The sequence below is a fragment of the Carcharhinus amblyrhynchos genome, unplaced genomic scaffold (genome assembly GCF_965287045.1).
Source record: "Carcharhinus amblyrhynchos unplaced genomic scaffold, sCarAmb.v2.hapA scaffold_398, whole genome shotgun sequence".
Lineage (NCBI taxonomy): Eukaryota > Metazoa > Chordata > Chondrichthyes > Carcharhiniformes > Carcharhinidae > Carcharhinus > Carcharhinus amblyrhynchos.
In genome coordinates this window covers 65,001-84,127 of record NW_027650138.1, presented here as the reverse complement: position 1 = coordinate 84,127, position 19,127 = coordinate 65,001, and the positions used below count along the sequence as shown (strand labels likewise).

At 49.5% G+C, this 19,127-nt stretch overlaps 1 protein-coding gene across 1 annotated transcript in view; it reads right to left on the bottom strand.

Moving 5' to 3' along the window:
• The window catches only part of LOC145339312 (equilibrative nucleoside transporter 1-like), an 82,786-nt gene that overhangs the window by 9,687 nt on the left and 53,972 nt on the right, over positions 1-19,127 (bottom strand). The window contains exon 10 of the mRNA XM_080183738.1: positions 7,804-8,000. Within this exon, the coding sequence (XP_080039864.1) occupies positions 7,804-8,000 (197 nt within the window). The remainder of the gene's footprint in view (positions 1-7,803; positions 8,001-19,127) is intronic.

The following is a 19,127-nucleotide window of genomic DNA, read 5'->3' as shown; positions in this document are numbered from 1 at the left end:
CTCCCCGATCCATACAGAACCCCAGGTCACTCACACACCCCTCCCCGATCCATACAGAACCCCAGGTCAATCACACACCCCTCCCCGATCCATACAGAACCCCAGGTCAATCACACACCCCTCCCCGATCCATACAAACCCCAGGTCAATCACACACCCCTCCCCGATCCATACAGAACCCCAGGTCAATCACACACCCGTCCCCGATCCATACATAACCCCAGGTCAATCACACACCCCTCCCCGATCCATAAAAACCCCAGGTCACTCACACACCCCTCCCCGATCCATAAAAACCCCAGGTCAATCACACACCCCTCCCCGATCCATGAAAACCCCAGGTCACTCACACACCCCTCCCCGATCCATACAGAACCCCAGGTCAATCACACACCCCTCCCCGATCCATAAAGAACCCCAGGTCAATCACACACCCCTCCCCGATCCATAAAAACCCCAGGTCACTCACACACCCCTCCCCGATCCATACAGAACCCCAGGTCAATCACACACCCCTCCCCGATCCATAAAGAACCCCAGGTCAATCACACACCCCTCCCCGATCCATAAAGAACCCCAGGTCAATCACACACCCCTCCCCGATCCATAAAAACCCCAGGTCAATCACACACCCCTCCCCGATCCATACAGAACCCCAGGTCACTCACACACCCCTCCCCGATCCATACAGAACCCCAGGTCAATCACACACCCCTCCCCGATCCATACAGAACCCCAGGTCAATCACACACCCCTCCCCAATCCATAAAAACCCCAGGTCACTCACACACCCCTCCCCGATCCATACAGAACCCCAGGTCACTCACACACCCCTCCCCAATCCATAAAAACCCCAGGTCAATCACACACCCCTCCCCGATCCATAAAAACCCCAGGTCAATCACACACCCCTCCCCGATCCATACAGAACCCCAGGTCACTCACACACCCCTCCCCGATCCATAAAAACCCCAGGTCAATCACACACCCCTCCCCGATCCATAAAAACCCCAGGTCAATCACACACCCCTCCCCGATCCATAAAAACCCCAGGTCAATCACACACCCCTCCCCGATCCATAAAAACCCCAGGTCACTCACACACCCCTCCCCGATCCATAAAAACCCCAGGTCACTCACACACCCCTCCCCGATCCATACAGAACCCCAGGTCACTCACACACCCCTCCCCGATCCATAAAAACCCCAGGTCAATCACACACCCCTCCCCGATCCATAAAGCCCCAGGTCAATCACACACCCCTCCCCAATCCATAAAGAACCCCAGGTCAATCACACACCCCTCCCCGATCCATAAAAACCCCAGGTCAATCACACACCCCTCCCCGATCCATAAAAACCCCAGGTCAATCACACACCCCTCCCCGATCCATAAAAACCCCAGGTCACTCACACACCCCTCCCCGATCCATACAGAACCCCAGGTCAATCACACACCCCTCCCCGATCCATAAAAACCCCAGGTCACTCACACACCCCTCCCCGATCCATAAAAACCCCAGGTCACTCACACACCCCTCCCCGATCCATAAAAACCCCAGGTCAATCACACACCCCTCCCCGATCCATACAGAACCCCAGGTCAATCACACACCCCTCCCCGATCCATAAAAACCCCAGGTCACTCACACACCCCTCCCCGATCCATAAAAACCCCAGGTCAATCACACACCCCTCCCCGATCCATAAAAACCCCAGGTCAATCACACACCCCTCCCCGATCCATAAAAACCCCAGGTCAATCACACACCCCTCCCCGATCCATAAAAACCCCAGGTCACTCACACACCCCTCCCCGATCCATAAAAACCCCAGGTCAATCACACACCCCTCCCCAATCCATAAAAACCCCAGGTCAATCACACACCCCTCCCCGATCCATAAAAACCCCAGGTCAATCACACACCCCTCCCCGATCCATAAAAACCCCAGGTCACTCACACACCCCTCCCCGATCCATACAGAACCCCAGGTCACTCACACACCCCTCCCCGATCCATACAGAACCCCAGGTCACTCACACACCCCTCCCCGATCCATAAAAACCCCAGGTCAATCACACACCCCTCCCCGATCCATACAGAACCCCAGGTCACTCACACACCCCTCCCCGATCCATAAAAACCCCAGGTCAATCACACACCCCTCCCCGATCCATACAGAACCCCAGGTCAATCACACACCCCTCCCCGATCCATACAGAACCCCAGGTCACTCACACACCCCTCCCCAATCCATAAAAACCCCAGGTCAATCACACACCCCTCCCCAATCCATAAAAACCCCAGGTCAATCACACACCCCTCCCCAATCCATACAGAACCCCAGGTCAATCACACACCCCTCCCCAATCCATAAAAACCCCAGGTCAATCACACACCCCTCCCCGATCCATAAAAACCCCAGGTCAATCACACACCCCTCCCCGATCCATAAAAACCCCAGGTCACTCACACACCCCTCCCCAATCCATAAAAACCCCAGGTCAATCACACACCCCTCCCCAATCCATACAGAACCCCAGGTCAATCACACACCCCTCCCCGATCCATAAAAACCCCAGGTCAATCACACACCCCTCCCCGATCCATACAGAACCCCAGGTCAATCACACACCCCTCCCCAATCCATAAAAACCCCAGGTCAATCACACACCCCTCCCCGATCCATACAGAACCCCAGGTCAATCACACACCCCTCCCCGATCCATAAAAACCCCAGGTCAATCACACACCCCTCCCCGATCCATACAGAACCCCAGGTCACTCACACACCCCTCCCCGATCCATAAAAACCCCAGGTCACTCACACACCCCTCCCCTATCCATAAAAACCCCAGGTCAATCACACACCCCTCCCCGATCCATAAAAACCCCAGGTCACTCACACACCCCTCCCCGATCCATAAAAACCCCAGGTCAATCACACACCCCTCCCCGATCCATAAAAACCCCAGGTCACTCACACACCCCTCCCCGATCCATAAAAACCCCAGGTCAATCACACACCTGGGACGGTAGACAGTGCGGCATTAACAGACACAGGGAGATGATGGGTAGATAGGATTGAAGGATAGGGGGAGGGGGATGTGGGTCAGTGGGGAGCAACAGATATGAGGGCAATACGGGATTGAGGGATATGGGGCGATACGGGATTGAGGGATATGGGGCGATACGGGATTGAGGGATACGGGGCGATATGGGATGGAGGGATATGGGGCGATACGGGATTGAGGGACATGGGGTGATACGAGAAGACTTAGGCTGATAGGATTAAGGAGAATCCTAAGGCGTTCTATAGGTATGTTAAGAACAGAAGGTTGGCTAGGGCAAGATTAGGGCCAGTTACAGACAGCAGAGGGAAGTTGTGTGTGGAACCGGAAGAGATTGGAGAGGCATTGAACCAATATTTCTCTTCGGTATTCACGCAGGGGGACATGAATGTAGCTGAGGAGAACACTGGGTTGCAGGGGTGTAAACTAGACAGTATTGCAGTTGATAAGGAGGATGTGCTAGATATTCTTGAGGGTTTGAAAATAGATAAGTCCCCTGGGCCGGACGGGATTTACCCTAGGATTCTCTGGGAGGCAAGAGAGGCGATTGTAGAGCCTCTGGCTCTGATCTTCAGGTCGTCGTTGGTCCCAGGTATAGTGCCAGAAGATTGGAGGATAGCGAATGTTGTCCCATTGTTTAAGAAGGGGAACAGAGACTTCCCCGGGAATTATAGACCGGTGAGTCTTACTTCTGTTGTGGGTAAAGTTTTAGAAAAAATTATTAGGGATAGGATTTATAGTTATTTAGAGAGTAATGAATTGATTGGAGATAGTCAGCATGGTTTTGCGGAGGGTAGGTCGTGCCTTACTAACCTTATTGAGTTTTTTGAGAAAGTGGCCAAAGAGGTGGATTGGGGTAAGGCAGTTGACGTGGTATATATGGACTTTAGTAAGGCGTTTGATAAGGTTCACCATGGAAGGCTTCTGCAGAAAATGCAGATGTATGGGATTGGGGGTGATTTAGTTAATTGGATCAGGAATTGGCTAGCGGATAGGAGACAGAGGGTGGTGGTTGATGGAAAGTATTCGTCATGGAGTTCAGTTACGAGTGGTGTGCCTCAGGGATCTGTTTTGGGGCCACTGCTGTTTGTGATTTTTATTAATGATCTGGATGAGGGTATAGTTGGGTGGATCAAAAAATTTGCTGATGACACCAAAGTCGGAGGTGTGGTAGATAGTGAGGAGGGGTGTCATAGTTTGCAGGGAGACTTGGACAAGTTGCAGAGCTGGGCCAAGAGGTGGCGGATGGAGTTTAATGCGGAGAAGTGTGAGGTAATTCACTTTGGTAGGAATAACAGATGTGTAGAGTATAGGGCTAACGGGAGGACTCTGAGTAGTGTGGATGAACAGAGGGATCTAGGTGTATGTGTACATAGATCCCTGAAAGTTGGGAATCAAGTAGATAAGGTTGTTAAGAAGGCATACGGCGTCTTGGCGTTTATTGGTGGGGGGATTGAATTTAGGAGTCGCAGCGTCATGTTGCAACTGTACAAAACTCTGGTGCGGCCGCACTTGGAGTACTGTGTGCAGTTCTGGTCCCCACATTACAGGAAGGATGTGGAGGCTTTGGAGAGGGTGCAGAGGAGGTTTACCAGGATGTTGCCTGGTATGGAGGGGAGGTCCTATGAGGAGAGACTGAGGGATTTGAGGTTGTTTTCGTTAGAAAGAAGGTGGCTAAGAGGGGACCTTATTGAAACATATAAGATGATTAGAGGTTTAGATAGGGTGGACAGTGATAGCCTTTTTCCTCGGATGGAGAAAGCTAGCACGAGGGGGCATAGCTTTAAATTAAGGGGAGGTAGTTATAGGACGGATGTCAGGGGTAGGTTCTTTACCCAGAGGGTGGTGAGGGATTGGAATGCCCTGCCTGCTGCAGTTGTAAATGCGCCTAGTTTGGGGGCGTTTAAGAGATCCGTGGATAGGTTTATGGATGGAAAGGGATTGGTTTAGGTTAGAGGGTCATTGTTTTTGTAACTGGTCGGCGCAACATCGTGGGCCGAAGGGCCTGTTCTGTGCTGTAATAGAACATAGAACATTACAGCACAGAACAGGCCCTTCGGCCCACGATGTTGCGCCGACCAGTTAAAAAACAATGACCCTCTAACCTAAACCAAACCCTTTCCATCCATAAACCTATCCACGGATCTCTTAAACGCCCCCAAACTAGGCGCATTTACAACTGCAGCAGGCAGGGCATTCCAATCCCTCACCACCCTCTGGGTAAAGAACCTACCCCTGACATCCGTCCTATAACTACCCCCTCTTAATTTAAAGCCATGCCCCCTCATGCTAGCTTTCTCCATCCGAGGAAAAAGGCTATCACTGTCCACCCTATCTAAACCTCTAATCATCTTATATGTTTCAATAAGGTCCCCAATGTAATGTTCTATGTTCTATACAGGATTGTGGGACATGGGGCAATACGGGATTGAGGGATATGGAGAAATAATGAAGAGAGTGAGGGACATGGGGAGGAGGTGGACATTGGGTGGGGGTGAGGATAGGTAGGGATGGGGTGGATAGGTGGGGCTGAGGATATGGGGGGAGGTGGATAGGTGGGGGGGAGGTGGATAGGTGGGGGGGAGGATATGGGGATGGGGTGAGGATATAGGGATGGGGTGGATAGGTGGGGGTAAGGATATGAGGATGGGGTGGAAAGGTGGGGGTGAGCATATGGGGATGGGGGGGATAGGTGGGGGTGAGGATATGGGGATGGGGGGGATAGGTGAGGGTGAGGATTGGGGTAAGAGACACTGAACCTGATATCGAGGAGTCTAACACCAGCCGAGTCTCGATCCGACCATAACACTAACCTGGGCAGACACTCCCAACTGATTGTGCTTCCTGCAGTCCAGCAATAGACCAATCTCCAATCTGTGTCCCTCACCCCCACACACCCACCTCCCCCCATATCCTCACCCCCACATACCCACCTCCCCCCATATCCTCACACCCACACACCCACCTCCCCCCATATCCTCACCCCCACATACCCACCTCCCCCCATATCCTCACCCCCACATACCCACCTCCTCCCCATATCCTCACCCCCACACACCCACCTCCTCCCCATATCCTCACCCCCACATACCCACCTCCTCCCCATATCCTCACATCCACACACCCACCTCCCCCCATATCCTCACCCCCACATACCCACCTCCCCCCCATATCCTCACCCCCACACACCCACCTCCCCCCAATCCTCACCCCCACATACCCACCTCCCCCCATATCCTCACCCCCACACACCCACCTCCCCCCATATCCTCATCCCCACATACCCACCTCCCCCCATATCCTCACCCCCACATACCCACCTCCCCCCATATCCTCACCCCCACACACCCACCTCCCCCCATATCCTCACCCCCACATACCCACCTCCCCCCATATCCTCACCCCCACATACCCACCTCCCCCCATATCCTCACCCCCACATACCCACCTCTTCCCCATATCCTCACCCCACATACCCACCTCCCCCCATATCCTCACCCCCACATACCCACCTCCTCCCCATATCCTCACCCCCACATACCCACCTCTTCCCCATATCCTCACCCCCACATACCCACCTCTTCCCCATATCCTCACCCCCACATACCCACCTCCTCCCCATATCCTCACCCCCACATACCCACCTCCTCCCCATATCCTCACCCCACATACCCACCTCCTCCCCATATCCTCACCCCACATACCCACCTCCTCCCCATATCCTCACCCCCACATACCCACCTCCTCCCCATATCCTCACCCCCACATACCCACCTCCTCCCCATATCCTCACCCCACATACCCACCTCCTCCCCATATCCTCACCCCACATACCCATCTCCTCCCCATATCCTCACCCCCACATACCCACCTCCCCCCCAAATCCTCACCCCCACATACCCACCTCCCCCCCAAATCCTCACCCCCACATACCCACCTCCCCCCCAAATCCTCACCCCCACATACCCACCTCCCCCCATATCCTCACCCCCACATACCCACCTCCTCCCCATATCCTCACCCCCACATACCCACCTCCCCCCATATCCTCACCCCACATACCCACCTCCCCGATATCCTCACCCCCACATACCCACCTCGTCCCCATATCCTCAGCCCCACATACCCACCTCCCCCCCATATCCTCACCCCACATACCCACCTCCTCCCCATATCCTCACTCCACATACCCACCTCCTCCCCATATCCTCACCCCCACATACCCACCTCCTCCCCGTATCCTCACCCCCACATACCCACCTCCTCCCCATATCCACACCCCCACATACCCACCTCTCCCCATATCCACACCCCCACATACCCACCTCCCCCCATATCCACACCCCCACATACCCACCTCCCCCATATCCTCACCCCCACATACCCACCTCCCCCATATCCTCACCCCCACATACCCACCTCCCCCCCATATCCTCACACCCACATACCCACCTCCCCCGATATCCTCACCCCCACATACCCACCTCCTCCCCATATCCTCACCCCACATACCCACCTCCTCCCCATATCCTCAGCCCCACATACCCACCTCCTCCCCATATCCTCACCCCACATACCCACCTCCTCCCCATATCCTCAGCCCCACATACCCACCTCCTCCCCATATCCTCACCTCCACATACCCACCTCCCCCCATATCCTCACCCCCACCTATCCACCTCGTCCCCCTGTCCCTCGATCCATCCCTGTGACAGGTAAGACAGACTCACTTGGGTCCGTAGCACATGCAGAGGCTGGCCAGGTAGCCATTGGAGAAGGCGAAGAGGATCATGAAGACAATATACCAAGCATCATGTGGGAAGAAGACGGGCAGTTGGCGAGGATGTACGTTACACAACATGAAGAGAGGGATGAAGACAACCCGGACACCAACAAAGACTGGCAGGAATTTACTATCCATTGGAGGCTGAGGGAGAGGAGAGAGAGAGAGAACAGGTTCAATCCCCTCACAGAGCCCAACATCTTCCAAATATCCCCAGTGACAGTCACTGGAAAAGCTCATAGAACTTCAAACCAAACGCATCCTACTGAGGGAGTGCCGCACTGTCAGAGGGTCAGTGCTGAGGGAGTGCCGCACTGTCAGAGGGTCAGTGCTGAGGGAGTGCCGCACTGTCAGAGGGTCAGTACTGAGGGAGTGCCGCACTGTCAGAGGGTCAGTGCTGAGGGAGTGCCGCACTGTCAGAGGGTCAGTACTGAGGGAGTGCCGCACTGTCAGAGGGTCAGTGCTGAGGGAGCGCCGCACTGTCAGAGGGTCAGTGCTGAGGGAGCGCCGCACTGTCAGAGGGTCAGTGCTGAGGGAGTGCTGCACTGTCAGAGGGTCAGTGCTGAGGGAGTGCTGCACTGTCAGAGGGTCAGTGCTGAGGGAGTGCCGCACTGTCAGAGGGTCAGCGCTGAGGGAGTGCCGCACTGTCAGAGGGTCAGTGCTGAGGGAGCGCCGCACTGTCAGAGGGTCAGTGCTGAGGGAGTGCCGCACTGTCAGAGGGTCAGTGCTGAGGGAGTGCTGCACTGTGAGAGGGTCAGTGCTGAGGGAGTGCCGCACTGTCAGGGGGTCAGTGCCGAGGGAGTGCCGCACTGTCAGAGGGTCAGTGCTGAGGGAGTGCCTCACTGTCAGGGGGTCAGTGCTGAGGGAGTGCCGCACTGTCAGAGGGTCAGTACTGAGGGAGTGCCGCACTGTCAGAGGGTCAGTGCTGAGGGAGTGCCGCACTGTCAGAGGGTCAGTGCTGAGGGAGTGCTGCACTGTCAGAGGGTCAGTGCTGAGGGAGTGCTGTCGTGCTGGTGAAGGGTGGTAGTGATGAGTTGCATTGCAGGCAGAATGTGTCTCCAGCAGGTATCCCAGATCCTAATCACACAGTGTGTTCAAACTCTTGTGTCATTGTGGGGATCTCACTGACGCAGCGGAAACTGGTCAGCAAACATCTGCCAATGGGAACAGTTTCTCTCGATATACCCTGCCCAGACACCTTTATCAAATTTCCACCTCATCTCTCCTTCTTGAAGGAGAGCACAGTTTCTGCAGTCTACCTCTGTTAGTGAAGGCCCTCATACCCCGATTCCTCTCTGCACCTTCTCTGAAGGTTCCACATCCTCCCTGAAGGTGTGATGCCCAGAATGGGACACAGTATTCTCATACAGGCTGTTTTCAGAATATTCACTCTAACTTTCACTCCAAGCCCAGGACCCTGGAGGTTTTATTGGTCACCCTGTAACCTGCCTTCTTGAATGGTTTATATCTAGTTACAGCCAGTTTCCTCTCCCCCTGAACCCACTTTAGAATTTATACAATCTTTATAGCACAGATGGATAAGCCATAATGTCTTCATGTATCTTCTCTGTGAGAGCTGTTGTATCCTTTATTGTTGTATTGCTTCTCATCATTTGTCCTACCAAAATCTATCATTTGGTATTTCACTGCATAACAAAGAACAACAGTACAGCACAGGTAGAGACCCCTTGACCCATCAAACCTGTACCACCACATGACACCTTTCTAACTAAAGACCTTCACCTCTCTGTGATCCGTATCTCTCTATTCACTCCCTATTCACGTCTCTGCCAAAATGCCTCTTAAATGTTGCTCTTGTATCTGCTGCTACCACCTGCTCTGGCAGTGCCTTCCAGGTACTTACCACCCTCTGTGTAAAAAAACCTGCCTCTCACATCTCCTCTCAACTTTCCCCTTTCACCTTCAACCTCTGTCCCCGAGTTTATGACATTCCTACCCTGGGAAAGATTCTGAATATCCATTCTATCCACGCCTCTCATACCGTCTACCAGGTCACTGCACAGCTTCCATTAAAGTGAAAACAACCCAAGTTCCTCCAATCACTCCTCACAGCTAATACCCTCCAAACCAGGGAACATTCTGGTAAACCTTTCCTGTACGCTCTCGAAACCCTCCACATCCTTCTGGTAGTCTGGTGATTAGAACTGTACACAATATTCCAAATGTGGCCAAACTAAAGTTCTACACAGCTCTTTGATTGGCCAGTTTTTATACTCTGAGCCCTGGCCAATGAAGGCCAGTGTGATGTACACCTTCTTGACCACCTCGTGTTGTAGGGAATTGTGGACTTGTATGCCTAGATCCCTCTGTACGTTAACGCTTCGAAGAGTTCTGCCATTTACTGTACACTTCCCTCCTGCATTAGATCTTCCAAAGTGCATCACCTCACATTGTCTGGATTAAATTCCATTTGCCATTTCTCTGCCCAAGTATCCAGCCTGTCTCGATCCTGTTCTATCCGCTGGCAATCCTCCTTCATTAACCTTCTATTACTTCATCCAAAACTACAATCTAGTTTGTTAAACATTATTTGCCTTGAATAAATCTATGGTTATTTTCCTAAATCATTGTTAATTTGGTCTCAGATTAGTGTTTTGAAAGACTTTCCCACGGCCAAGGTTAAGCTAATGGCCCTGTCGTTACTGCGATTCTCCTTACATTGCTTTCTCAATCACTCCATTCTCCAACATTTGTGATTCTCTAATCCTCTGGCACCAGCTTAAACCCAAGGAGGACGAGAAGATTAAGGTCAGTGTTTATAGAGTCAGAGAGGTTTACAGCAGGGAAACAGGCCCTTCAGCCCAACCTGTCCATGCCACCCTTTTTTTAAAAATCCCTAAGCTAATCTCAGTTGCCCACATCTGGCCCATATCCCTCTATACCCATCTTACCCACGTAACTGTCTAAATGCTTCTTAAAAGATAAAATTGTACCCACCTCTACTACTGCCTCTGGCAGCTTGTTCCAGACACTCACCACCCTGTGTGAAAAAATTGCTCGTATGGACACTTTTGTATCTCTCCCCTCTCACCTTAAACCTATACCCTCTAGTTTTAGACTCCCCAGCCTTTGGGGAAAAGATATTGACTATCTAGCTGATCTGTGTCCCTCATTATTTTATAGATCTCTATAAGATCATCCCTCAGCCTCCTACACTCCAGAGAAAAAAGTCCCAGTCTATCCAGCCTCTCCTTATAACTCAATCCATCAAGTCCCAGTAGCATCCTAGTAAATCTTTTCTGCATTCTTTCTAGTTTAATAATATCCTTTTATGCAGTTTATGCAGTTTCCACCCTTGGCCATCTGCTCCTGGTGAGTTACTAACTTTAAGTATACCAGCCTCTCAAATACCTCCTCTTTAACAACTTTTAGCCCATCCAGTTCTCAATGGCATTGTGTTTCACTTTGTCAGAATCATCTTCTGTGCCTCCTGTCTCCTTTTAGTCCGATCAGAGAGCTGGAATGTGAAAGGTCTGTACTGTCACTGCTGCTGTCTTTCCAATAAAACATTAAAACAAGATCCTTTTATTCTGCCTGGGGGACAGAAGGGAGAGATAGCTTCCCAATATTCATCACTAACCCAATATCACAAAGCAGGTTATTTTCTCACTAGTGCATAGTTTGTGGGATCTTGCTGTGTGAACGTTTAGGTGTACAAAACAATAAGTACAAGGGATAACATTTCTCTAATTATTCTTTTTCACCCTGTCTCTCTTTCTCTCTGTCGCTCTCTCTCTGGCTCCCTTTTTACTTACTTTTCTTCTATTGCTGTCTCTTTCCCTTTTTGGTATCTCTGTGTCTCCCTCTACCCCCCACTCTCTGTCGTTATCTCTCCTTTGCAGTTTCTCACACACTCTCTCTCTCTCACTCTTACTCTCTTGCTGTGTCTTTTTCCCTTTCTCTGTCTCACTCTCTCTTACACTCTCTCTCTCTCTCTCACTTCTCAGTGACAGTCTGCTGGACAGCTGGTGCCAACTTGTAGAAATACTTTTGGTTGAACAGTAATTATGAGGAAATGGTTATTTGGAAGGAACTGATTGCAGTTTCTGAGCCCAGCCTTGCATCAATGGTGCTGTTATTCAGTTTATTATTTTGAACCAATCCCACAGAACACAAGCCAATCCCTTCCTCCCCACATCCCCTTAAAGGATTACTCAAACCATCAATTAAAATAGAATGTTCATATGTCCCTGTGGTGGTAAAGCCTCAATGTTCCTGAGTTTTTAATTTCTGTTGGAGTTCCTCGACTCAGATGGAAGAGGGGTGTGCACTGACACACTGCAATCAGCTCTCATCTCTCCAGCCCTCCCCTCTCCTCACCTCTCAGCCCCTCTACTCCCCTCATGTCTCCTCCTCCCCTCATCTTTTCTCCCCTCATTACTCCTCCCCTCCCCTCCTCTTCTTTGCCCTCCCCTCACCTCCTTTGTAGAACACCCCACTCAGTCTTTAAGTGTGACCCCAGATTCCCAGTTGCCTGGTATTTAATTTTCCACTTTGCTCCAGTTTTGAATCCTCTGTCACTCTTCCAACAAAGCTTCATGTAAACTGCCAGCACCTCATCCTTCAACTCGACACTTTACAGCCTCCAAGACTCAACACTGGGTTCAACTCTACCTTCATTTGGTTTCCTTTATCTTTGCCGGTTTCAGCTTAACTCTCACTTTTCTCTTTTATTGTTGCTTTCAGATGGCAGCTATTCAGCATCCTGCCATTCACATCTCCTCACATCTTCTGGTTCTTATCCCATTGCCATTCCCTTTAGCCTTGCACCATTATCTCTTTTAGAACATGGAACATAGAACACTACAGCACAAACAGGCCCTTCGGCCTACAAGTTGCGCCGATCACATCAACACCTACCAATCCATAGACCTATCTATAACCCCCAATCCCATTAAATCCCATATACTCATCCAGAAGTCTCTTAAAAGACCCCAGCGAGTTCGCCTCTACCACCACTGACGGCAGCCGATTCCATTCACTCACCATCCTCTGAGTGAAAAACTTACCCCTAACATCTTCCCAGCACCTTAAACCTGTGTCCTCTCATAGCGACCATTTCAGCCCTGGGAAATAGCCTCCGAGAATCCACCCTATCTATTCCTCTCAACATTTTATAAACCTCTATCAGGTCGCCTCTCAACCTTCGTCTCTCCAGGGAGAAGAGTCCCAGCTCCCTCAACCTAACTTCATAAGGCATGCCTCCCAGTCCAGGCAACATCCTTGTAAATCTCCTCTGCACCCTCTCAATAGCTTCTACATCCTTCCTATAGTGAGGCAACCAGAACTGCACACAGTACTCCAAGTGGGGCCTGACAAGGGTCTTATAAAGTTGCAGCATTACCTCCCGACTCCTAAACTCAATCCCTCGATTAATGAAGGCCAGTACACCATACGCCTTCTTGACCACCTCTTCCACCTGCGAGGCCGATTTAAGAATCCTATGGACCCGGACCCCAAGATCCCTCTGCTCTTCAACACAGCTAAGACTCCTACCCTTGATAGTGTACTCCTTCATCCCGTTGGTTCTGCCAAAATGGACCACTACACATTTATCCGCGTTGAAGTCCATCTGCCACTTCTCTGCCCAGTGTTGCATCCTATCTATGTCTCGCTGCAACTTCTGACATCCCTCCAGACTATCCACAACACCACCAACCTTCGTATCATCGGCAAACTTACTAACCCATCCCTCCACTTCCTCATCCAGGTCATTTATGAAAATGACAAACAGCAAGGGTCCTAGAACAGATCCCTGGGGCACTCCACTGGTGACCGACCTCCATGCCGAAAAAGACCCATCCACAACCACTCTCTGCCTTCTGCAGACAAGCCAGTTCTGGATCCACAAGGCCAAAGCCCCCTGGATCCCATGCCCTCTCACCTTCTCAAGAAGTCTTGCATGGGGGACCTTATCTTTTGTCATTTCCTCTCCCCTATCTCCCACCCTTTCACAAACCTTCCTCTTGTTCCTTTTCCAATCTCCCCTTTCACTTGTTTGAAATAAATTCTGATGAAGGTATACCAAACTGAAACGTTAATCTGCTTCTGTCTCCACAGATATTGAGTATATGTGGAGAGAGATTTGCTGACTATTTACACCTGTTTTCATTGCAGACAAGGGTCTTGCTGGCCTGTATTACAAGGCTGTTAGTGTACAGGAATATTGAAGTCACGTGACAGTCACACGGGACTTTGGTCTCGATGTTTTAAGGAAGGATCTACTGCCTAGGAAGGTTTGCTACATTGGTACCAATGAGAAGAGGCTGGACAAATTAGGCCTTTATATATATTATGCGTAATCTCTGGAAAATGATGTGGAGATGCTGGCATTGGACTGGGGTGGGCACAGTAAGAGGTCTCACAACACCAGGTTAAATCCAGCAGGTTTATTTGGAATCAGGAGCTTTTGCAGCGCTGCCTCTTCCTTGGGTTATTCTGGAGAAGATTATTCAGATTGAAAGGTATCACATTCTGAATGGAGTTTGGTATGAGCTTGCTAAAGAGTTATCTTTCCCTGACTGTGGATTCGAGAATGTGGAGGGGCTACAGTCTCAGGAAAAGGGACCAGGATTGAAATGATGAAAAATGTCTTGGAAAGAACATAAGGATTAGGAGCAGGGAGTGAACCACCATACAATATCATCGTGCCTGATCTCCCACCTCCCCACCCATTCCCCTCTTCCCTTCATTCCCCGAGAGACCAACAATCTCTCCAACTCAGTGAGGAAGCATCTCGCTCAAAGCATTACAAATCTTTGGAATTCTCTACGCCAGAAAGCTGTGGATGCTCCATCATTGAATATATTTAAGTCTGGGATAAATCAAGGAGAAAGAGCCAATGTTAATCACTCGATTTTAGTGTCTGCACCTTCACTGCTTGGCCCTAACCTCAGTGATGTTCTTCCTGCCTCCCTATCTCCCCCTCCTCACTGGCTGAAACTCAGGAAGGTTGGCAGCGGACACAGGGTCCAACCTCAGCTCGATTCTCACACAAACAGGGTCAGACAAAGCCGATTACTGTCTGTTACACCCAGCAACAGTGGCAGCATCCTCAAAAACACCAAAAAAAATCTCCGACTGACACATTCAGAACTGCAAAAGACTCGGTTTTGTTTGCTGGATACAAGTTCTCCCGCAGAGAATCCCACGGTCCCGTAAAGTGCTGAGACTAACAATCCAAACAGTTCTTTACATGTCCCACAGCTTTATGAACTGCCAAAGACCATGGCAACTAAACTTCTCCCACTCAGCAAAACAAGGCTTTAACACATTCCTAGCTTCAAATCAGCTACACAGAGAGAGAAAGAGTGAGATATAGAGGGAGCAAAAGAGAGACACAGAGAGAAGCAGATGATGAAACAGAGAGAGACAAAAGGATACACAGAGAGTGAGAGAAAGGAATTGAGTGGCAGGGGATGGAAGAATCAGAGAGAGAGAGAGACAGAAATGGATGGAGAGACTGAAACAGCTTGCCAGAATGTGGAAAAACACACTGAGATTGACATTAAACCAATAACAGCTTCCTTTATTTCACAGAGCACAGAACTCTACAAACAAGAAAAATTATAGAATTTGGGGCGTCACGGTAGCACAGTGGTTAGCACTGCTGCTTCACAGCTCCAGGGACCTGGGTTCAATTCCCAGTCGGAGTCACTGTCTGTGGAGTTTGCACATTCTCCTCGTGTCTGCGTGGATTTCCTCCGAGTGCTCCGGTTTCCTCCCAGAGTCCAAAGATGTGCGGGTTAGGTTGATTGGGCATGCTAAGAAATTGCCCCTTAGTGTCCTGAGGTGTGTAGGTTAGAGGGATGAGCAGGTGGATGTCAGGGTAGGGCCTGGGTGGGAGTGTGGTTGGTGCAGTCTCAATGGGCCAAATGGCCTCTTTCTGCACTGGAGGGTGTCGATGATTCTGTGAATTACAGGCAAAGGGCCTGGTTCCCGGGCTGATTTTTTGTTCTTTGTTCTATGTCAGTGCAGGATCTCCACAAGAGTAATTTATTTAATGTCCTGCCTTTTCCATATAGCTTTCAGATAATAATCGGACACTGTCTATCACATTGTGTGATACTACCATGGTGCTAAATGGGATCGACTTCAAAAAGATCAAACAACTCAAGAGTAAGCATCCTGGAGGCGCTGTGGGCCAGCAGGGCATTAACCCTGGAGGGCGCAGGAGGGCACGCCAGGAGCAGCACCAGGCATACCGAAAAATCAACCTGGTGAAGCTACAACATGGGACTACTTAAATGCCAACCAGCATAGGCAGCAATTAATATATAGAGACATACAGGTTTACAGCAGGGAAACAGCCTTTCCGCCCAACTTGTCCATGTCACTCTTCCTTTTAAACCATTAAGCTAATCCCAACTGCCCACATTTGGCCCATATCCCTCTATACCCATCTTACCCATGCAACTGTCTAAACACTTTTTAAAAGATAGAATTGTACCCGTCTCTACTACTGCCTCTGGCCGCTTGTTCCAGACACTCACCACCCTCTGTGTGAAAAAAATTGCCCCTCTGGACACTTTTGTATCTCTCCCCGCTCACCTTAAACCTATACCTTCAATTTTAGACTCCCCTACCTTTGAGAGAAGACTATCTAGCTGATCTGTGCCCCTCATTATTTTATAGACCTCTATAAGATCACCTCCTAAGTCTCTTATGCTCCAGAGACAAAAGTCCCAGACTATCCAGCCTCTCCTTATAACTCAGACCATCAAGTTTTGGTAGCATCCTAGTAAATCTTTTCTGCACTCGTTCTAGTTTAATAATATCCTTTCTATAATAGGGTGACCAGAACTGTACACAGCATTCCAAGTGTGGCCTTACCAATGTCTTGTACAACTTCAACAAGACGTCCCAATTCCTGTATTCAATGTTCTGACCAATGAAACCAAGCATGCTGAATGCCTCCTTCACCATTCTGTCCACCTGTGACTCCACTTTCAAGGAGCTATGAACCTGTACCCCTAGATCTCTTTGTTCTGTAACTCTCCCCAACGCCCTACCGTTAACTGAGTAAGTCCTGCCCTGGTTTGATCTACCAAACTGCATCACCTCACATTTATCTAAATTAAACTCCATCTGCCATTTGTCAGCCCACTGGCCCAATTGATCAAGATCCTGTTGCAGTTCTAGATCACCTTCCTCACTTATCTCAACTTGTTCCCAACAATCAGATACTTCCTATTTGGGCTGGAAACATACTCTTGTAGAGAAAATTCTCCTGAATATTTTGGAACTCTGACCTCTTTCCCTAAATCCCTAATCTACCTATTTCAGGACTGGCTCTCCCCAACCAGAAAACAAGGCTGTTTAATTACATTTAATTCTGTGATGTAGAAAGATAGAATGTGGCCCTATTCTGCACAGAATTCATTTCCACGCAGAACTACTTAATGATGACATTTATATATAGCTCAAAGCCTGCAGTAAATGGTATGCTGCTTGGTAATTTTTATATAATTTTAATTCAACTTTACCTTTTTAATATTCACTTTCCTGTTATCTGCTGAATTTGTTTGTGAATATTAACTCCCACATGGGAACGGCCAGTAAGTACACTTCAAAAATACTTTAGTCACCAAATCATATCGCTCAGGATGAGCCGATTCAGTTCAGTAAATTTGTACTGGGCTCTTTGAAAGAATGATCAAATTTATCTCATGTTCCTGTCCGTGTCCCAGAGTCCTATAGATGTCCCCCTTCAAGTCTTTTCTGATTCCCTGTTGGAAGTTCCTATTGAATCAGCACATTCCAGATTCCGACAATTCACTGTCTAAAAACAATATTGCCTTAACTCCCCTGTGAGTGGCACAGGGGCAACCATTGTTCAACTTTCTAGTTCAGCAGCACTAACAGCCCTCAGTCCCGAAACCATACCGCCCCCTGTCCACACGATATATCACACAGAAAGAGGGCACTCGGCACACCTCGTCCATGGAGTGTTTACGCTCAACTCCAGCCTTCTCCCATGTCTCCTCATCTTACTCTATGATTGTAACTGGGATAGTCCCATCTCTCTTATCTGTGCATCTATACCATACACTTCAAGTCCCCATGGTAACGAGTTCCACAGTCTCCTCATTCTTTGGGTGAAATTGCCTCAAGCCCAGGAAGGGGTTAAATGATGGGATAGAATTCTGCAGGAGCTCCAATATTTGGTTTTACACAAGAGGAAACTTTCTGTCTGTACCCACTGCATCCAAACCTTGCATCATTTTCAAAACCTTCATCAGGTCATTTTTCAGCCTTCTTTTTGCTGAAGAGAAGTGACCCAGCCTGTCATTCCTTTCCTGATTTTTATACACACATATTTCTGGTATCATTCCTGTAAATCTTCATTGCATCCTCTCCATCGTCTCTTTTTGTAATAGTATAAACTGAACTGTATGTGGAACCGGGAGAGTGCGCTAACCGAGATTCAATACACTTCTCTACTTTTCAACTCTCATTCCCCAGGAACGGATCCTTTAATTCCTCTAATGATAGTCTGGAAAGATCAGTGGATTCCCCGCACCCACCCCCAGCCCCACATCCTGACTCCACACATACCAGCCCTGTGGCTTCCAGTTGTGTGTTTGTGAATAATTTTTGGCTTGTTTTGTTAGTGGCAGGCATCAGCTCCTTGCCTGTTATTTGTACTCATGATTCATGCGGTTGTGAGTCAGCTAGACTTATCCCTCACTCAGGGAGAAATCACGCGCGCGCGTGTGTGTGTGTGTGTGGGTGTGTCTGGGTGTTTGATTTGATTTATTATTGTCACATGTATTAACATACAGTGAAAAGTATTGTTTCTTGAGCACTATACAGACACAGCATACTGTTCATAGAGAAGGAAATGAGACAGAGCAGAATGTAGTGTTACAGTCACAGCGAGGGTTTAGAGAAAGATCAACTTAGTGCAAGTTAGGTCCATTCAAAAGTCTGAGCAGCAGGGAAGAAGCTGTTCTTGAGTCGGTTGGTATGTGACCTCAGACTTCTGTACCTTTTTCCCGATGGAAGAAGGTGGAAGAGAGAATGTCCGGGGTGTGTGGGGTCCTTAATTATGCTGGCTACTTTGCCGAGGCAGTGGGAAGTGTAGACAGAGTCAATGGATGGGAGGCTGGTTTGTGTGATGGATTGGGCTACATTCACGACCTTTTGTAGTTCCTTGTGGTCTTGGGCAGAGCAGGAGCCCAGACCGAGCTGTGATACAACCCGAAAGAATGCTTTCTATGGTGTATCTTTAAAAGTTGGTGAGAGTTG